General features: G+C 47.1%; 1 protein-coding gene across 33 annotated transcripts in view; it reads right to left on the minus strand.

The window, feature by feature from the left end:
• The window catches only part of Map4k4 (mitogen-activated protein kinase kinase kinase kinase 4), a 126,648-nt gene extending 108,238 nt beyond the window's left edge, over positions 1–18,410 (minus strand). For 16 of the 33 annotated variants that reach the window (XM_063229795.1, XM_063229805.1, XM_063229793.1 and 13 more), the window contains exons 1-2: positions 18,031–18,409; positions 17,780–17,845 (exon numbers count right to left, since the gene is read on the minus strand). In XM_063229795.1, coding sequence (XP_063085865.1) covers positions 17,780–17,845; positions 18,031–18,087 — 123 coding nt within the window. In that variant the 5' untranslated portion in view covers positions 18,088–18,409. Of the gene's footprint in view, positions 1–17,779; positions 17,846–18,030 lie in introns of all 33 variants that reach the window. The other 17 variants (XM_063229823.1, XM_063229821.1, XM_063229804.1 and 14 more) reach the window with 3 other exon arrangements.
• Between the last annotated feature and the right edge of the window lie 297 nt (positions 18,411–18,707).

Genomic DNA, 18,707 nt, shown 5'->3' on the forward strand with positions numbered 1-18,707 from the left:
CGGCCAGTTTTGGGTAGGGGAAGACAGCATTTTTATGATGGTTACATAATGTGGTTGTCGAATACACTTCTCACACTCTGTGGCAGGTGAATGTTTTCCTGTTACTTCAAAGGCCCACTTGCAATGTGGGACAACTGGGTTTCTCAAGTACACACCCATCACACAGAGGTGGCACAGCTTCTCACAGCTCCAGTTCATTTCTCAACACAGCTTTCTTCACAAACAAAGGAAATGTATTTCAGCACAGACTTCCTTCACTGCAGCTGGGTCTCAACCTGTTGCTGAATGAAATCTCTCTTCTGGGTAGTTCCTCTTCGGCTAGTATTTATAGATTGGCAGTTGAACAAGAGAAAGAAAACTGCATTTTGTGAGTGTAAGATCAATAACTGCAAAGCCTGAATCTGAAAAGTCTTGGCATTTAGCTATAGCACCACAGATACCCAACGTGCCTTGGAATATCACTACACCCTGACACCCACTCCGGGCAGGGCTTGCGGTTTAACCGCCTTGCCCAATGAGGCTCTAGGAATGGAACTCTAAGCCCCGCACTCTGTCCCCTGGCCGGCGTGTCTCAGTGCTGTGGCACCTGGGGGCACTGTACCTGGGAAGATAACTTGTGGAAGACAGGGAACTTTTTCATTTATCACTGTCAAACTAGCACATTACAAAACAGCAAGTCATGTTTTTCCTCTTAGATAAAATACTGCAAGGGAAATAAAGATTTTGGTTTAACGGAAATTTTTTATTAACTAGCTCTTGACATTTAAGAAGAACTATTTTTTAATATTCCGAGGCCAGCATCTTTCATCTTTTTAAACCTCACTGTATACTTTTGTGATAGCAGTAGGTATGTTTTCTAGTTGCATAATTTGTACAGATTCTGCAGACATTTTTAACAGTGCAATTTTTGGATGAAGTCATAAAGTAATTTAAACAATTTTGCATATAGATATCTCAGTCTCTATTTCTATTCTTTAGACTTTTTTCTTCATCTTTACTAGATAGTTCTTTATTTATTTGGACACTAAGGTTCTGAGAGCATCATTTACATTATTAAGTAATTCCTGACTCATTTGCCAGAAGAGGATGTGAGGACATCTCTAGATGCTTCTTTACAAATTCACAGGGTCTACTGAATGTATGACATACGCAGGCATTGAACAGACACTTATCCAACAGTGAAGACTCTAACTGGAGAAAAGAAAGCATCCACTTGTAAAATTTATGGTAACTACAAAAAAACAAAACTTGTACGCATTAAGGCCATCCATTAGTGAAAAGTTCAAAAACATCAACAGGCTCTTTTGTAGGACAAAGTCAAATAGCTCGGTTCCTAATTTTAAAAATTACTACAAAAGCCCTGTGACACTGAAACAGGTGAGACACAGGGATCAATGGAATGGAATTAAAGAGCCCAGAAATCTAAAAGGGGGTGGGAAGGGTCACATTTACGTTCAACTGATTTTTGACAACCATGCTAAAGAAAATTTACAGGAACAGTCTTTTCAGTAAATGATGCTGAGACCGCTGGGTATCCAGATGCAAAGAGGTGCAAAGAGGTGCAGTTGTACTGCTGGTTCACAGCAGCCCCAAATTAATTAAAAGTGGGTTAAAGAACTAAATGTGAAAAGCTAAAACTATAAAACCTACAGTTTCCTAGATATAACCCAAAAGTACAAGCAGGAGAGAGAGAAACGACTTCAACAAAACAAAAACTTCTGTTCTTTAAAATCCGCCACCAAGAAAACAAAACAGCAGTGGTGAGAATGGGAGAAAATTTCTGCAGATCATACACTGCCAAGAGCTTTCATCCTGAACACATGAACTCTTTCTTTTTTTTTTTGTCTTTTTCCTTTTTATCGGTACCAGGGATCGAACTCACAACTGCCTGCTTGCAAGGCAGGCGCTTATGCCGCTCAGCTAAATCCCCAGCCTCCTATGAACTCTTTCAACTTAAAGCTGAAACAATGAATAAAGGATTAGAAAAAAGTTCAAAAGACATTTGAAAGGCCAACAAGCAAATGACAAGATGGTCAACACCACTGGTCTCAGGGAAACATAAATTAAAAAAAGAGAAAACTACAAGAAAGTAATGTTTCACATCTACTAATAGACTGGAAGGAAAACGACAGAATTATAAATACTGACAGGGATGTGAAGCAGCTGAGAGTGTCACACACTGCCAGAGGCCTGTGAGTGGTTCGGCCACTGTGGAACGCGGTCTGACAGTTCTTTAAGACATTAAACGGAGGTGCCCCAGGACCCAGCAGTCCCGTGATCCACACAGAAACTCACATGCATGTTCACACTGCATTATTCCTACTGCCTAACGATGGAAACAACTCAAGTGACCCTGGACTAATGAGTCAACATATCAAGGTAGATACAAACTGGAATATTATTCTGTAGTAAAGAGAAATAAAGCACCAATCCACGCTGATATGTGTGACCTTGAAAAGGTTACACCAAATGAAAGAAGCCAGCCACTGCGGGGCAGGGTGGGGGTGCACGCCTACAATCCCAGCATGCTGGGAGGCTGAGGCAGGAGGATAGAGTTCAAGCACAGCCTGAGCAACTCGGCAAAGTGAAAGTGGGGAAGGCCCTGGGTTCCGGCCCCATGGGTTGCCACAAAGCACCGGGTTTGATGCCCTTTATAGGAAATGCCCACAACACGTAAATATGAAAACCACAAAGGGCAGCGCAGCTTGGGCCGAGACTGGGAAGGAGCTGAGTCAGTCACCGGAGAGTTAGGTGCTGGGGTCACCTGCGGAATGGTGACGGTGCTGTGAAATTCACGGTGGGAACACTCACGTCTATTGGCCACTGCACTGTATGCTTTGTGTGAAGAAGAGTATGCATGAATTACATCGTCACAAATGGTTTTCTCCGTCTTCCATGGCTCCTCTGAAAGCTCAGGGTGCTGTTCCACATTTGATTCTACATTTAAAAAGAGGCAGGGCCACTTTCCCAGCGTGGGCTGTTGCTGGCAAGTGGTGACTCAAGGGACAGAATGGAAAGGGCACTGGATTCACCTTTCCACTTGAAACCAGAACACAGTACACATGAAAGAAAGGTGGGAGGAGACTGCGGCAAAGGTGGGGGGCCCTGACACTGAACCCCCAGGCTCACCTGCCTTGACAGCCTCCTCAGGCCAGAGCACAGGAAGAGGAAAGGGAGCCAGAGCCCAGCACATGCTTTTGGTGAGAAGGCAGAGCGCAGAGGGAGGAGGCCACAGTAAGAGCTAAGAGTGAGAATTCAGACAAGGAGCACACAGGAGACAGAGCTCAAGATCTCTGCGGCGGAGCCCTGTGCTAGAGAGCACATGCATGTAAAGATCAAAGAAAACACACATATTCGGAAAAACTGGAGGGAACAAAGGGATGGGAATAGCACTGTTCCCACCAGCCTGACTGCTTAAGTCACAAGCCATGACAAGCTGAGTATGCAGGAAGCTCCTGCTGCAGCAGAGGGAGTGACCAGTGCAGGACTGGCCACCGCTCCAGACCTGTGTCACTGGAACCCATAAATGAACCCTAAGTAAGTCCAGCAGTTTCTGTGTGACTTAACACCCCAAAACACAGCTCAGGGACACTCACAGGAATACAAAAATACCCAGCAGCAGACAGGAATTTATGTCTGGTACTTGCTACAAGGTAGAGAACCACCATCAACTAAAATCAGCACGAAATTGATAGAGGTACAGACAAGGACACTCAATGCCCATTATAACTATATCCCATATGTTCAGAAAACTAGAGACAATTTAAAACCTGAGGAAACATACAAAGAAGCCAGATCAAACTTCTAAAGAAAAAAATGCAATGTCTGAAATGAAAAGTATACTAAATGGGATTACTGGCAAAGACAACAACTGAAGATGAAAGTAAGTGAACTGGAAGCCTGAGCAAGAGAACCGACCCAAACTGAAGCCTTACAAGAATCTGCAAATAAAGCCAACTGCAAAGGGCCTGATTTCATGGACTGTCCCTAAGGCCAGGGAGGGAGCAGACAAGTCGGAGGAAAATCTGATGGCACTGGTGAATTCCAGTCTAAGAAGCTCAGAAACTGAAGGTGAAAAGCAGGATGGGTGAGCACAAGGCACAGCATCATCAAATTGCTCAAAACCAAGAGTCAAGAAAGTCTCAAAAGCAGCCAGAAAAAAATGCCATGCACGAAGACTCAAGAGCAGTAAGGGTTACCTAACACTTCTCAGTTACAGCAAAGCAAGTGGAAGACAATGGACCAACTCTGAAACTCAACCAAAACAGCTTTCAACAATCAAGTTTCCAGATACACAAAAGCTAGAAGGATTCACCTCCAGGGTTGCACACTGCAAAGTGCTAAAGCTGTTTAGACAGAAAGGAAACGATATCAAGAGAAGTAACACCTACACAAGAAATGTCCAGAGCCACATGTGGCGATCACAAGGGCACATTTGCCAGTTTCTCTTACTTACTAGCAACTATTGAGGCCTCTTCTACTTTAAGGATCTCTCATTTGAAAATAGATCATAAAGACGTGTGCTGTAAGCCCTAAGAGGACCTGTACAGTACAGTATAGCTAGTAATCCAACAAAGGAGACAAAAACAGAAAGAAAACCACAAAGGAGATAAAATGGAATCATAGGGAAAAACTCATGACCAAAGACACAAAAAGGGACAAGATTATCAATGAGAACAAATTCTCACAAAACATTAAATAAATAAATAAAGGGAAAAAACTATGTAAAATTTAGCACTAAATTGCTATTTTTCATATAATAGGAATGTACTTTCAGATAATTATGTGGCAAACTAGTATCTAGCTCAATGTTAGGAGTTGACAACTGACAAAGCCCTGCTTAAGCAAAATAAAATAAAAATAAACTAACACTGTAAAGACTAGGAACACTAAAAAACTTCCATTTTTCCAGTAAAATTAGAAAAAGGTTAAAAATTTATCAATCTAAACTCATGGAGTGGGAAAAAACTTTAGGCAACTGTCTCTCAGACAAAAGACTTCTATCTAGAACATATAAAGAAAAAAATGGGGCCCCCAAATTTAAAGACCCAATCCAAAACTGGGCATCTGAGATGAATATGCACTTCTCAGATCAAAAAATACAAATATATGAAAAAATGTTCAACATCACTGGTCATTCAAGAAATGCAAATTAAAACAACACTGAGATTCCATCTCACTCCAGAAAGAATGGCTGTCATCAAGAAATCAAGCAATAACAAATGCTGGAGAGGCTGTGGGGAAAAAAGGAACCCTTCTCCACTGTTGGTGGGAGCACAGAATGGTACAACCAACTGTTGAGATTCCTCAAAAACTAGGATTGCAGGTCCTATTCAATTCAGCTACTCCTCTTCTGGGTATTTTTCCAGAAAAATTGAAAACATCATGCCACAGCAATACATGTGCACCCATGTTTATAACAGCACAATGTGTAATAGCTAAATATTGGGAACAAATTCAAATGCCCATCAACCATGGAATGAATAAAGAAGATACGATATTTTTATACAATGGAGTTTTACTCAGCTATAAAGATGGATAAGCTCAAGGCTATAAGTAAATGGATGCAACCATACTCGGAAGTGAAATAAATCAGACTCACATGCATAATATCATATTGTCTCCCAGTGTAAAAAAGAAATGCAAATTCTTCTGAAAGAGTAAATAGGGTCCAAAATGTATAACAGCTATTGTGAAAGTGAGAAGGGAAGAAACTGCTCAAAAGAAAAGAACAACTTGGGATGGGGGAAAGGAGAAAACGGAGAAAAGATGGTATATGTATATACACACGAGATAGGTAATTATACTATTAACCTGTTAGTTCATCAAAAAGAGCAGTTTGTGCTTACACTGATTGATGCTTTTCTCATGCCTATATCTTGTAATGAGTACTTTTAAGATAACAATATGTGATACATTAATCATCATTAATCTATTAATTTGTTGAAATTCTGTATTTTTTTGTTTTAAAATTTTAAAAAATATTAGTCTATATAATTTTTATTTTTAAAAAAGTTCACAAAGCCATTTGACTTAGCAAGCTCAGAAAAAGTGATTTTAGGTTGTGAGTTCGATTCCCAAAAATAAGAAAAGCAAAAGGAGGCCTGTACTGCACGGTGGCCTTAATCGACAGGGAGCAGTGTGTGTGGCAGCTACCAGCTCTGCTGCCCAGTAACGTCGCAGCCGTGTGGTGTAGGTACGCTCCTACATCTACACAACTGGCAAAGCAACCAGCTGACACTCCTTAACAGCACCCTCCCCTCATTAAGATGAGCTGGGAGACCGGGACTGAACAAAACAGGCCCTCCGTTAGATTAGTGTGCGCTGTGCAGAAGCAAGGCCTACCAACCACCCAGCACCACCTGGGCTGTCACTCCAGGCACTCCTCGAAAGAGGCTCTGCTGCTGGTGGCACTGCTCAGGGTCTCACTGGAGGCTCCTGGTGCAGGAAATCTGAAACAGCACAGAAAAGGAACAACAGCGGAGGCCAGAGGCCCAGGGCCTGGCTGGCTCCAGGGGAGCAGGACAGAGACAGCTAATTACCATTGCCAGTGGAGCACACCCTTCCTGTCTTTTACCCTCCTCTCCTGTCTGCTGTTAACCAAGAAGACAAGTGGTAGGCTGCCCTGTTTACTCTCCTCCCAACCCAGCCGTCTGTGCCCACCTCCTTACTGCCCCCCTCTCAGATTCAGATAAGCTTAGCTATCCTGTCAACCATCCTCAGTCCCTTGGCTTCCCCACCTACGACATCAGCCTCTCAAACCTCTTGCTCCTTTCTGCCCTACACATGGAGCTAGATGCTACACAAGGGCATAAGGTGACCCTTCTTGTTCATCGTCACCCAGGAGCCAGCTTTGCGTGATGCCTGGCACACAGGATACATATAGTAAACACTCAGCAGTGACAGAGGGGAATCCTGCCGGGCAGAACAGGCTCAAAGTGTCTACAGCAGGGAGCCAAAGAACAGCTACTAAGCACGCAAGTCACTGACAAAGAGCACAGAATTCCCAGTTCTTTTCTGAGAACCAGGGGTGGGAGTAACAGGAAAGGAGCCGCGGGCTGGGGTGTGGGCGTCCTTGCCTGGCATGCCCAAGGCCCCAGGTTCAGTGAGGACAAAAGCGGGTTCTGATGAGAAAACCCACCCAAAGACCCCCAAGAGCTGGGACACACTAATACGTTGAGCACAGCCTGGAAAGGGCTAGAATCTGAGTCTCACCTTGGTGAGAGTGAATTCACCCCACAGGCTGGCACTGCCTGGAGAACACCCTCGACCCCAGCCAGCTCTCAGCATCTAAGCTGGACCCCAAGGCAGCCCCTGAGGCACAGCAGCCTTGACTTGGATTCCACTTGGTCACAGCCGAGCTCTCAAGAGCAGGTTATCATCAAACACACGGCAGTGACACAGTCTCAGAAAACCGGAGCGCACAGCAGTATTCTCTCACTGGTAAGCAGGGCTCAGGTTCAAGGATGTTCAAAAAGCACACAATTCTTAAATTTAAATAGGCTGATGTAAGCACTGAAAAAGCCCAAATAAAAGTATCATAAAATGAACATCAGAATAAAAGCTAAAAAAGTATCTTCAAGGTGCACTTGAAGCAAATAAAAACGGCCATACTTCTTCATAGCAAACCACTCAACCCGAGGTGCATCCTTCCCACCAAAGGTAACAGATTCTGTTTCTCTTCTAAAACCCAATGACTCAATAGTTTCGACCTGGGAGAAAAGAAAACTAGTCTTTAGCATCCCACGGCACATGGCTATTACACAAAGGGACCCCCAAACCCTGGAGTGAAGAAAAACCTAGTCTGGCCCAGTTCCAGCTCCTGATACCGTGATATCTGGCTGGTGACATGGAGCTACGTGGAGGGAAATGACTGAAGCACTGGTCACAACTCTCCTGCTCCCAGCCGACTGTCATGCAGGGTCGCAGAACCAGGTGTCCGCTCACAGTGCTGGGCAGCAGGAAGGTTGGGCCACTTCCTGGCCTCCCGTCAATGCTTACGACACAATTCCAGCAAGCGTGTCTGCAGACAGTGTCATAGACCTTCCAAATGCGGCTATGCACAACAGCCACCGAAAGCAACCCGGCCGGGTGTGGCATGGACATCACCCACGGGAAGACCACAGAGATGCTGCATCGATGAGCCTCTAAAACATGTGCCATGCTCCCACACCAGGAACCACACAGTTCAGATTCCACTTAAACAGATGCTACACTCAGGACAGGCCAAGTGCCACACACAGAACAGTTCCAATCTCTGGGGCTCCAGGGCGGGCGGGTGTGTAGGGCTGGGTACAAGGGTTGCACTGGGCTGGCCCAGCTGCTTGGTGGCAGTGCTTCCAACTCCTCAGCAAATTTACCGAAAGTCACCAAAGTGGAAGCCTGATCTGAATACTTCTTAAAATCTCACTAAAGTGTCATTACAAATTTTCTTTCATCTCCTGAAGACTTTACAACAGCAAAAAAACAGCAGGCTACACACGGTACATCACCGCTTTCTATCTCACCTCCACTCCCTCCTCCTCTCCTCCACTGCTCTCCCAGATTTGATGTTTGCAAGGCACTGCTGGCCCCATCTGCATTTGACGTTATTTTGGATGAAAAGAAAAAAACCTGAGCAAAACTATAAATTAAAAAACTAAAGACACACAGCCAGTAATTGTCACACTTGGGAGGCTGAGACAGGAGGACTGCTGCAAATTCAAGCCAAGCATGGATTACATAGTGAATTCAAGACTCAAGGCTAGCCTGAACTACTCAGAGCAAGACCCTGTCTCAAAAAAGAATCAACTTCCAGTCAAGCACAGAAAACTGATCTTAGGTCAAGAGACTTAATTCTCATAGAGATGCTTAATGATTATAAAGTGAAAAATAAAATAGAGATGAAGAGCCAGTGGAGGACATCCCTTCTACCAGGTTTTGACAGCTGAAAAGTGGAAGGGCCAGTAACTGACTCACAAAGAGGAAAGGAACCTGCCCTACTGAGGACCTCCTGAGAAGGGACCAAAAGTGAGGTAACTGTCCCCCACAGAACCTCAAGAAAAACAGTTACTCAGAAACAATGATGCCAAGTGAGGTGCAGAGCTACGTCAGTGAAACCCAGTGAAAGTCTACACCCCTTTCCTGCCTCTGGTCTGTGACAACCCCGCATCCCTCCACACCCTTGGGAAACCCAAGGGCCCACCCATCAGGCGCTTCAAGGACGTCCATTCCAGATGAGGGCACAGGGCACAGTGGAGGACCTGGGGACGTGGGCCATGCAAAGACTACGCCTCCGCAGCCCATGTGTCCTTACAAAGCTATGGGAAGATGTGCTTCAGGAAAATGAGGTAGGAAACTAAAAAGAGACTGTGGCATCCAAGACCCAGGACCAGGAGCACTCAGCCCTCCAGAGCTCTGGTTCCTCCAGGGTTGAGAAGTGAGAATTCAAAGGTTATCTGAGCCAGGTGTGGTAGCACATGCCTATAATCTAAGCACTTGGAAGGCTGAGGCAGGAAGATCACCAGGAGTTCAAGGCCAGTTTGGGCTACACAGGTTACCTGAAGCATCTGCTATCTGATACATTTAGGGTGAAGAGAAACTACTGATAGAGACTGAACCTCTCTAGGCACGTGGTTTACCTTTTGAGGCATCTGAGAGGAAACGTAATGTCAGGTACACAGAGAACAAACCAAAGCAAAAGGATGTGAGGGAAGGGGGACCACTAGATAAAGAACCCTGGTTAACTCACACACTAAGTAGATGCCACACAACTATCCTGTTAACCCAAAATCCTGACACTCACTGAAGCGGGGAGGCAGGGGTGCTGCAGTGACCCAGCGACAGTAAGCACTACCTCAAAAGGTCAGCAGAGCTATCAAGCTGGCAAACTGGGACAACGCCACCGAGGCTCACCATGCAGAAGTATGGCAGTCAACATCAAAAGTAGCAGCTAAAAGCAGTGAAGATGGTACCTCAGGCGACAGGGTGAGGTGTAAAAGGATATTTTAGTGACACCTGATTATAACCACTTGCATCCCTAACTGTGACAAGTGTTTTCAGGCCTCGCACACAACAGAAGGTTTGTAAAGTTATGGTAAAGGTAGGGCCTTCTTGTTTAATGATTCAGACTGATCGGCTAATTCGCCCACATTCTGCTTTGGCTGGGCCCAAGGCAATGCCCTGAGGTCAAAGCCATTTGGCAAAGCTGACACACAGGAACCCTGGTTGGGAAGTCCTCACTCAATCTGTCATCCTGGGCAGAAGAACCATATGCTGCAGGACACTAGGACACCAGGCTGATGAAGAGCTGTGCTCCAAAGCCATCCCGCCAGATCAGTGCCCCTCAAGACCCCGCCTACTCACAGGAGCACACAGCCAGTCTGCTTCAGAAGTGAGAGTTAAGCACTGTGCGTAAAAACCCTTGACTGCAAACCCAGGGTAACACTGTGTCTTCTGACTGTAATAGTGAAAACATGTTAAGCTGGGAGTCTCTATCTTCTTTAGCTCAATTTTCTGCTCAGGTATTTTGCTATACTTTACCATACAGAAAAGCCCTGATGACGTCGAATCCTCAGACGTTCAGGGCTCTCTGCGTGTGTGGCTCCCAAGTGCAGTGCCAGCCTGCTTGGCCAAGGGTTCCAGAGGGGAGGCCACACAGGACTTGGAGCTGAGAGGCCCCAGGTGGACTTCCCCAAGTTCCACAGGACAGAGACACCGCCTCTTCGTTCAACCCAGTGTCTAACACGATGGGTCCAGTACAAGCAACAGCAATGTCAGCCAGGACCTGCTGGGCAGGACCACCCTGCGCAGTTCGTCACTCCACCTTGTCTCTGGAATTTAGCTGTAGAAATCCTTTCTAAGATCCCAGTTTTTAAACTGGTGAAGTCTAAAACTTATCATGCTAGCCTTTTGCACAAAATTCTTACCAGAAAATGGATCTCCTGGCACAGCTCTTTATTACTTAACAGAGGATCAGTTTTTCTTCAATAATGCAGCAGTTGGTATTAGTGAACACACTAGTCACTTTCTGTTGATTTTAATTTATTATAAGACAAGACCCAGCATTGCTATGAATCCCCTTCAGTCCTCCTCACTTCAGACACAGCTCACTGTGTCAACCACTTTCTTAAGCGGGTCTGAAATTCTCATTTGTGGTGTCTTCATGAGATGAGATCAGGGTTACAGTGAACAATGCCAGTGAGTGCCATTCGCTGGAAAGGCAGACTGGTAACCACAGGACAAGGGTCCGCTTTATTCATAGACCTGGCACTCTGAGATTTCCAGTTCTTCCCAAGTCAAGATGACCAGGAAACGTAAACACTGTGAATCATGTTAGGTAGGGCATCAAGGCAGCAACAGGGATACAACTGAAGACATGAATCAGGACTTGCAGAACTGCTTCAGACAGTGGCAGGAATGACGAGGTACGCTCGGAACAAAAGAAGTGGGGGTGAGGGGAGGCAGGATCTCACTGTGTAGCCCAGGCTGGCCTTGAATTCACGGTGGTCCTCCTGCCTCGGCTTCCCAAATCCTGGGATGACAGGCATGCGCCACCAAGCCAAGCAAGGGGAAGAATTTTAAGGGTGATTAATAGCAATGTGCCTTTTACTGTAACACATGTTTTAAACTCACTGTTTTTCAATTATACGTCATATTTTGACTCATGGTTTCCATGAGTTCAGTTCATGCATGGTCAGCTGGCTCCAAGGAAGAAAGAACATGGTGGAAAGGCAGGACAGAGCAAAGCTGGTCAACTCACAGCAGCCAGGAAGTAGAAAGAGGAGGAGGAGCCGGGGGGCAAGACAGTGCCCTTCCAGGACACGCCCCATGAGCCATCCCTTCCATCAGGCGCCACTGGCTAACAGCTGGTCGGTGGTGATCTCACCCATGGATGAATCCACAGGTGAGCCCAGAGCCGATCACCTCCACGGGCCCCACCTCTGAGCACAGAAAATGCAAACACTGAGTAAACCTTGGAGAAAAAGCATGCTCTGTTTGGTAAACAGTGACAGAACCGTATAAACCACAAGACCACACTGCTTCCACTGGTAGTAAACACAGTGTCCTCCTGTCCTCCTTTAGTTCTGTTCCCATCTACCCTTCCACACACCCAAACCTGTCATTCTATTCTTGTGTTATATTATTAGAGCAAAGTATAGAAAAGTGTCCAAGTCCTCAGTCAGCTAAGTACATGGGAATCTCTACCTAAACAATCAAGTGACTGCCCCCAAATTAAATACTGAAAACCTCACAATCCAGACTAGCATCACGAGTAACCTAATTAGTTACTTGTCTGTAATCAGTACCTATTTGTAAACATTCTATATAATGAACTACAATCCACTGTGTACCCATCAACTGTGATAGGAACATTCTGAAAACACTGACTGAAAAGCTAAAGAGGTAACCTAAAATCATTTCAGCCCTAGAAACTATCATGCACTCCAAACTAGCAGCAGGATTTTGCGCTTTTACTGAGGAGTAAACCCTTGGCTCTGATACAGAGAACGGTCTAGCAGCCTGGGCTTTATATTTAACTTCAGTGTTCACAATTCGCCTTTAATCAAGCCAGGTGGAAAACCTGCCAGGCAACTACTCTTACCAGTTCGACCTCAATGCTTTCCCTTCCTGTGTCTGAGAAGCAGTAACCTGTGCAGATATTTAAACATCCCATTGCTGCCCACCAATGTTTTAAATGACTAGAGTAAGCAACGAGCCAATGATACTAAGAAGCAGCACAGGCATCCTCACAGGGACACAGCTGCAAGGCGGAGAATACCGGAAACCCCAACTACAGACAAGCTCTTGGCTCCAACAGCAGCTCACACCAGTTGGGCAAGTACTTTGCCAAGCAAGACAAGCAGTAAGACAAAAGAGCACATATGAAGTGCCTGTGTTCAGGCAGCTAACTGTAAGGTGAAGTAGCCTTCTTTTTCAGTATTTTTAGCTCCCTGGCAATGAAACTCCCCAGATGACTATTCTTTAGCTTGGCATCTCAATCAGCAATGCATCACTTCAAAAGTAGGGCATAGTATTTCAGAAATGTCTCTGCCCCTCCAGACCCAACCTACAGAAGCATGCACTGCACCGTGAGTGTCAGAAGAGCAGTTTTAGATTGTGCTTCTGTGTAGAAATGCTTATGTATTCAGCACTGACTATAAACAAAAGGTGCAAATGCAAGTCTGCAGCTAAGCCAATGAATATGTTTGTTATTCCCACATGACGAATAGAAAAACCCACCAACAAGGTAGCTGGATTTTCTGTGGAGCTGCTCTGGAGGGAGCTGATGACCGTGAGAGCTGCACACCAACACTGGCTGGATAGGCTGGCTTGCCCCCTCCCACAGCAGGAAGGAAATCCCTGTCTCAGAACAAGCCTGGACATGCCGCCAGGCTGAGCAGGGCCACGGCCTCCTCTCAGGAAAATGCCAGGCCTGGACCTCTGGACGCCGGCACCTCAAACTAAAAACAAGACCTGTCACTGCAGAGCAGTCAGAGAACCACTCTCCAGGCTCACACACCTGCTCTAAAATGTCACATTCGTGGTTTCTAACAGCCAGGCAATGGATAGGGTGCCTGATTATGAAAGGATCAAAGATTCTGATGCTTTCCCCTTCGAATCTCTTGGGGCCCCAAACACCAGCCCCACAAAGTGCCCCTGACAGTCCTACTCCTTTCCAGCCCTCCTGCCACACCCTCCCCTCTGCCTTTCTGACCAAACTGTGGGGTACACACAGTTAGGGCTCCCTTTCCCATCCACAGAATACCATCCACAGAGGGTCCAAGGTACTCTCTGGTCTAAACTCCAAAAGATCCCTGCCACCTCTCCTCCAAGGGTAGAGGCGCTGTCCTCCACGCAGCCTGCCATCGCTCCTTTGACTGAGCCTCATTCCAGACATTTCACCTGCTGAATTCTAAATTGTTACTACCCAATGACCCCATGCAGCCTTTTTTGTTTATTTTTTGCTTCCAGTACCAGGGCATGAACACCGGTACCTTTCACACTGAGCTACATCCTCAGATTTTTTTTATTTTTTATGTGAAGACTGAGTCTCATCAGGTTACTAAATTGCCCAGGCTGGGCTCCAACTTGTGATCCTCCTGCCTCAGCCTCCCCCTGTGCTGGATCCAAGGTGTGAACCGCCACACATGGCTGCACAGGCCTCTAAAAGCCCAACTCTCCTTCTCAGGAGCAGCATGTTCATAGATAATAAAATAACAGTACTGACTCCCAAAAAACATTAAAATTGTCAAAAAATAGTTAAAATAACTAAATCTAAAATAATGAGTAAGCCGGGTTCGGTGGCACACATCTGTAATCTCAGCACTCAGGAGCTGAGGCAAGAGGATCATTGCTACAAAGTGAGCTCAAAGGCAGCCTGAACTACATAATGAGACCGTGTCTCAAACAGACAGTAATAATGAGTAAACAAATGACTTATTTCTTGTTTTAATTTCCCACACTATAATCATTCCTCGTGATGAAAACAACTGAAAGTTCCCATGTGCATCCAACCTGTAGCATCAGGAAACAGACATAAGACTCTGGGCACATCTTCTTGAAAAAAATTGACATTCTGAAGGTAACCTTGTGAAGAGAACTCCATACTTGCACAGCTACCTACTCCTACACACACACACACACACACACACACACACACACACACACATACGCGCCTGCGTGCACAGGCACAAAGGATAGGGCACAGAATCAGACTCAGAGTCTTGCACAAGCTACACAGGTACCTTGCTAATTACTTAGCTACATTCCCAGTCCCAACAATTAAAAAAAAAAAAATTAAAGCTCTGATCTAGGAAAAGCTCTAATTTATGACTCTCTTTTCCCAATATCTCACAAAATATGTTAGAAATAAATTTGTCTAAAAAGAACATACTGTCTTTAAATCCTTTTTTTAAGACAAAGTTATGTACTATTCAACTATATCAGACCATTCACCACTTTTTGTCGTAATATGAAAAAATTAGAAGATATTCCCAAAAAGATCCTTTTCATAGGACATACAACCCTGAGAAACTTTTATAACCCACTCATGTTAAATACAGCCTGTCATTAGAAACAACAAAGTTCCTAGGAAAAAGTTTAAAATGGAAAATACAACCCTAAAATAAATTAGGTCTATAGGTTATTCACCTTATAGGGGTCATGTCTGAAAATGTTCTAAAATAAAATGTTAGCCAGGCATGGTAGCATGTGCCTGTAACACCCAGCACTCAGGGTGAGGCTTGAGTTCTGGGCCACACTGGATTACACGGTGAATTCAAGGCCAGCCCGAACCACATAGAGAGACTATCTGAAAAAACAAAGAAAAGATGGGGCTGGGGATTTAGCTCAGCGGCATAAGCCTGCCTTGCAAGCAGGCAGTCGTGAGTTCGATCCCCGGTACCGATAAAAAGGAAAAAAAAAGAAAGAAAAGATAAAAAATAAAAAGGAAACTTTATAAATAATAAATTAATTACAAAAACTCAAACCACCAGATGCACAGAAGACAACAAGAAACTCAGATAAATCCCTATGCATAACAGTAAATGGTCCTAGAAATCCCACACTGAAAGGAAAGCAGAACTCCTGTCTCTCTGCTGAAGGCAGCAGATTCAAGTCCAGAATGGAAGAACTTTGGTGAGAGTCAGGTCTAGAGCTTCACGGATGGCAATCAGGAAAATGTTAACACTGGACCCTTGAGGTTCGCCCAGGTGTGACAATAACATTGGGATAACAAGTATTTATGGCCCAAATACTTATGGGCTAAATGGTTCCCCTAGTTTCCCTTCAGATAAAGGAGAGGAAGAAGAATCCAGATGGATCTGAGTAGTCAGGGCAGATAACAGTTAAAACTCAGCTAGCTATCCACTCTTCCTGAAGGCTTGAAATTTTCCATGACAATGCTTGGGAGCAAAAATCTCAAGTACTCTTTTGTTCTGCATTGTATACAACTTGGGCATACATTTCTTAAATCCTGAGGTTTCCATAATTAGAGAATTACTCCTCAACTCTACATACAAACTCTGTAGTCAGAGTTACTGTCACTGCCCGTATCCCAAACTTTCCAAATGTAGTACTCAGCAAGTCTCCTTGAACAGTGTCGGGGATGAGGAGATGGAACCAAGGAGGAAATAAAGAGGGGAACCACTGAGAACCTGCGGGAACGGTCACCCTAAAAGAGCACCCACCTCTTAAAACCAGTTACAGTCCACACTGAGGTTTCATTCCTCACTTTTTGAGTTTCAGAAAGCCTGCTGGCACACTGCAAGGCCCTAAACATGGGAGCTGACCAAGGAAGATATAAACAATCCAACTACTGTGTACCCAGGTCAAAAACAAGCTCTGGCTCTGGCTAACTCCCTGGGAAGAGTATACTCACCACTTGGATCTGGCCAGAAAAACTGGGTTAGAAAAAAACAGCCGGCTGTTTAAACAAACACAGAGGCCAGGGAGGACCTCTGAGCCAGTAACCAACCAGCAACTGGGTAGTTGCAACAAGTCTTCCTCCAAAATCCTCCAAAGCCTTCCAAATTCAGTTGAGCCCAGCAGGCTGAAGTAAGAGCTCCCTTTCAAATTCAAAAATCTGGACCGGGCCCCAACAGTTAACCAAAGAAACACATTCTAATTCACTTAAGATCATCGCTCAAGACACACTCAAGCACCCCACAGACCGGCTGGCCAGTCCAGGGTGGGGGGGCCCTACGCTCGGGGCCATCGGAGCTGGGAAAGGTGTCCAAGCCATACATAAACGCTATTCAGAAAGCAGAAAACAGACAATAGGATCCACACTTCATTCGCCCTAAGAAAACGTCTACAGTCAGCTTCCAACCCCCTCCCTTCCATTTTTAATGAGACAATGACAGTTCTTCATGGTGAGCCACAAAGCCCTGCTTCATAAGATCATTTTTTTTCCCTAACTCAACCTTGTGCCCACTCTGACGACTAGAAAACTCCCCCTGTGCAGATAACCCACAGAAAACCTTTGGCAGAGGGCAACAAATCAAGTCGGGGAGAAAGAAGCATTCTGTTTTGAGTGTTTGGGGCCTGTGCCTCCATTACCTACAACCCTTCCAGGAGCTCTACAACAGTGCCGATGAGAGCAGCAACACTGCTGGTCACATCAGGTGTCCCTCAGCGCAGGCTAGGTCTCCAGAATTCGGGGGGGGGGGGGCACTTGGGGGGGGGAACCTGGGGTGGGTGTGAAACCAGGGCATCCTCGCCTCTTCTCCCTCATCTCTGTTTCAATTACACAGCTGTCAAACAGGTTATTCCTGGAATTCCGATTTTATAATCCCCACACTGTAATTCTTCCTGCTCCTGCTGCCCAAACACTCCTCCCTGCCTCCCCCAAATCTGTGACCATCAGCGGATGCGGGGAAGGGAGGAGGGCAGGCCGGAGTTGCAAAGCAGTCCCAGGTATCACTAAGTCCGCACCAGAACCACTAGGCCCGCCAGGAAACGGGATGACAATGTCCCCAAGATCGGGGCAAGGCCCGACGGCATCAGCAGCCAGATTTGGAGGAAAAAGAAAAAAAAAAGACACAGGTTGTCGGAGGAAGGGAGGGGAAAGCCCTCTTCAATTTCACTGAAGAAAAAAAAAAGTGCATGCCCACAAACAGCGGACTGTCTCTCGGTCCCACCGCCAGGAAACCAGGTCCGGACGAGCTTCCCCTCGAGGTGCGGGGCAAGGGGTGCAGGGCGACCCCGTCCGAGGGCGGCCGCGCGCGGCCAAGTCCCCCTGGACCCCCAGCACTAAGTTTCCACGCGCCACGGGAACAAAGGAGGCGCCCACACCGACCTTGTATACTTGTCCGTAGGTGCCATTTCCGACCACTTCCACGAGCTCGAAGATCCCGGCGGGGTCCTGCGGGGAGCAGAGGGGGTCAACGGCTAGGGCCCGCGCCGGGGGCAGAGGAGGAGAGGACCCGCCGCCACCGCTGTCCCCGGGGTCCCCGCGCCGCCCGCCCGTCGCCCGCCCCCCGCGCCCGCAGACAAAGGGGCCGCGCCCGCCGCCGCCGCCGCCGCCGCCGCCGCCGCCGCCGCGCTCACCCGCAGCGCCGAGAGGTCGATGTCCACCAGGCTCTTGGCGGGGGAGTCGTTCGCCATCTTCGCGCGGTCCCGCCCGGCCTAGCCGTCCGGGCTCCACCGGCCGCGGCTGCGGAGCGCGGCGAGCGTGCGCGGCGGCGGCGGCGGCTGCGCTCACACCATGGCCCCGGGCGTCGCCCGCCGCCTCAGGCCCGGCCCGCGCCCAGGAGCCGCCGCGAGCCAGCGAGCGCGCGCGAGACCGCCAGACAAAGATCCCCGGGCGGCGGCGCGGGGCGGGGCGGGGCGGCGGCGCGGGGGAGGGACCGGGATCCGGAGTAGCGGCGGCGGCGGGCACGGAGAATAGCTCCCCCTTCCCTCGCCGACCCAGCGCGGGCGGAAACGCGCTCAGCCGGGAGCCCGGCGGGGAGGTGAGGCGCGGGGCGCGGCGCACTCGGCGTGAATATTCATCAGGGAGGGCGGGGGCCGGGGGGGGCCGGGGGAGGTGGTATATTTGAATATTCATAAAGTGGGAGGTGCCAAACAATGGCCGGGCAGCCACCGGGTACTCAAATATTTATCAGGGGCGGGGCAGGACCGGGATCGGGCGGGCGGTCTATTTGAATATTCATTTAAGGGGCGGGGCAAAATGGCGGACTGCACCCGAGAGGAGTAATATTCATCAGGGGAGGGCGGGGCCACGC

Source organism: Cavia porcellus, unplaced genomic scaffold, assembly GCF_034190915.1.
Source record: "Cavia porcellus strain 051 isolate PalLab524CR breed Dunkin Hartley unplaced genomic scaffold, mCavPor4.1 scaffold_18, whole genome shotgun sequence".
NCBI lineage: Eukaryota > Metazoa > Chordata > Mammalia > Rodentia > Caviidae > Cavia > Cavia porcellus.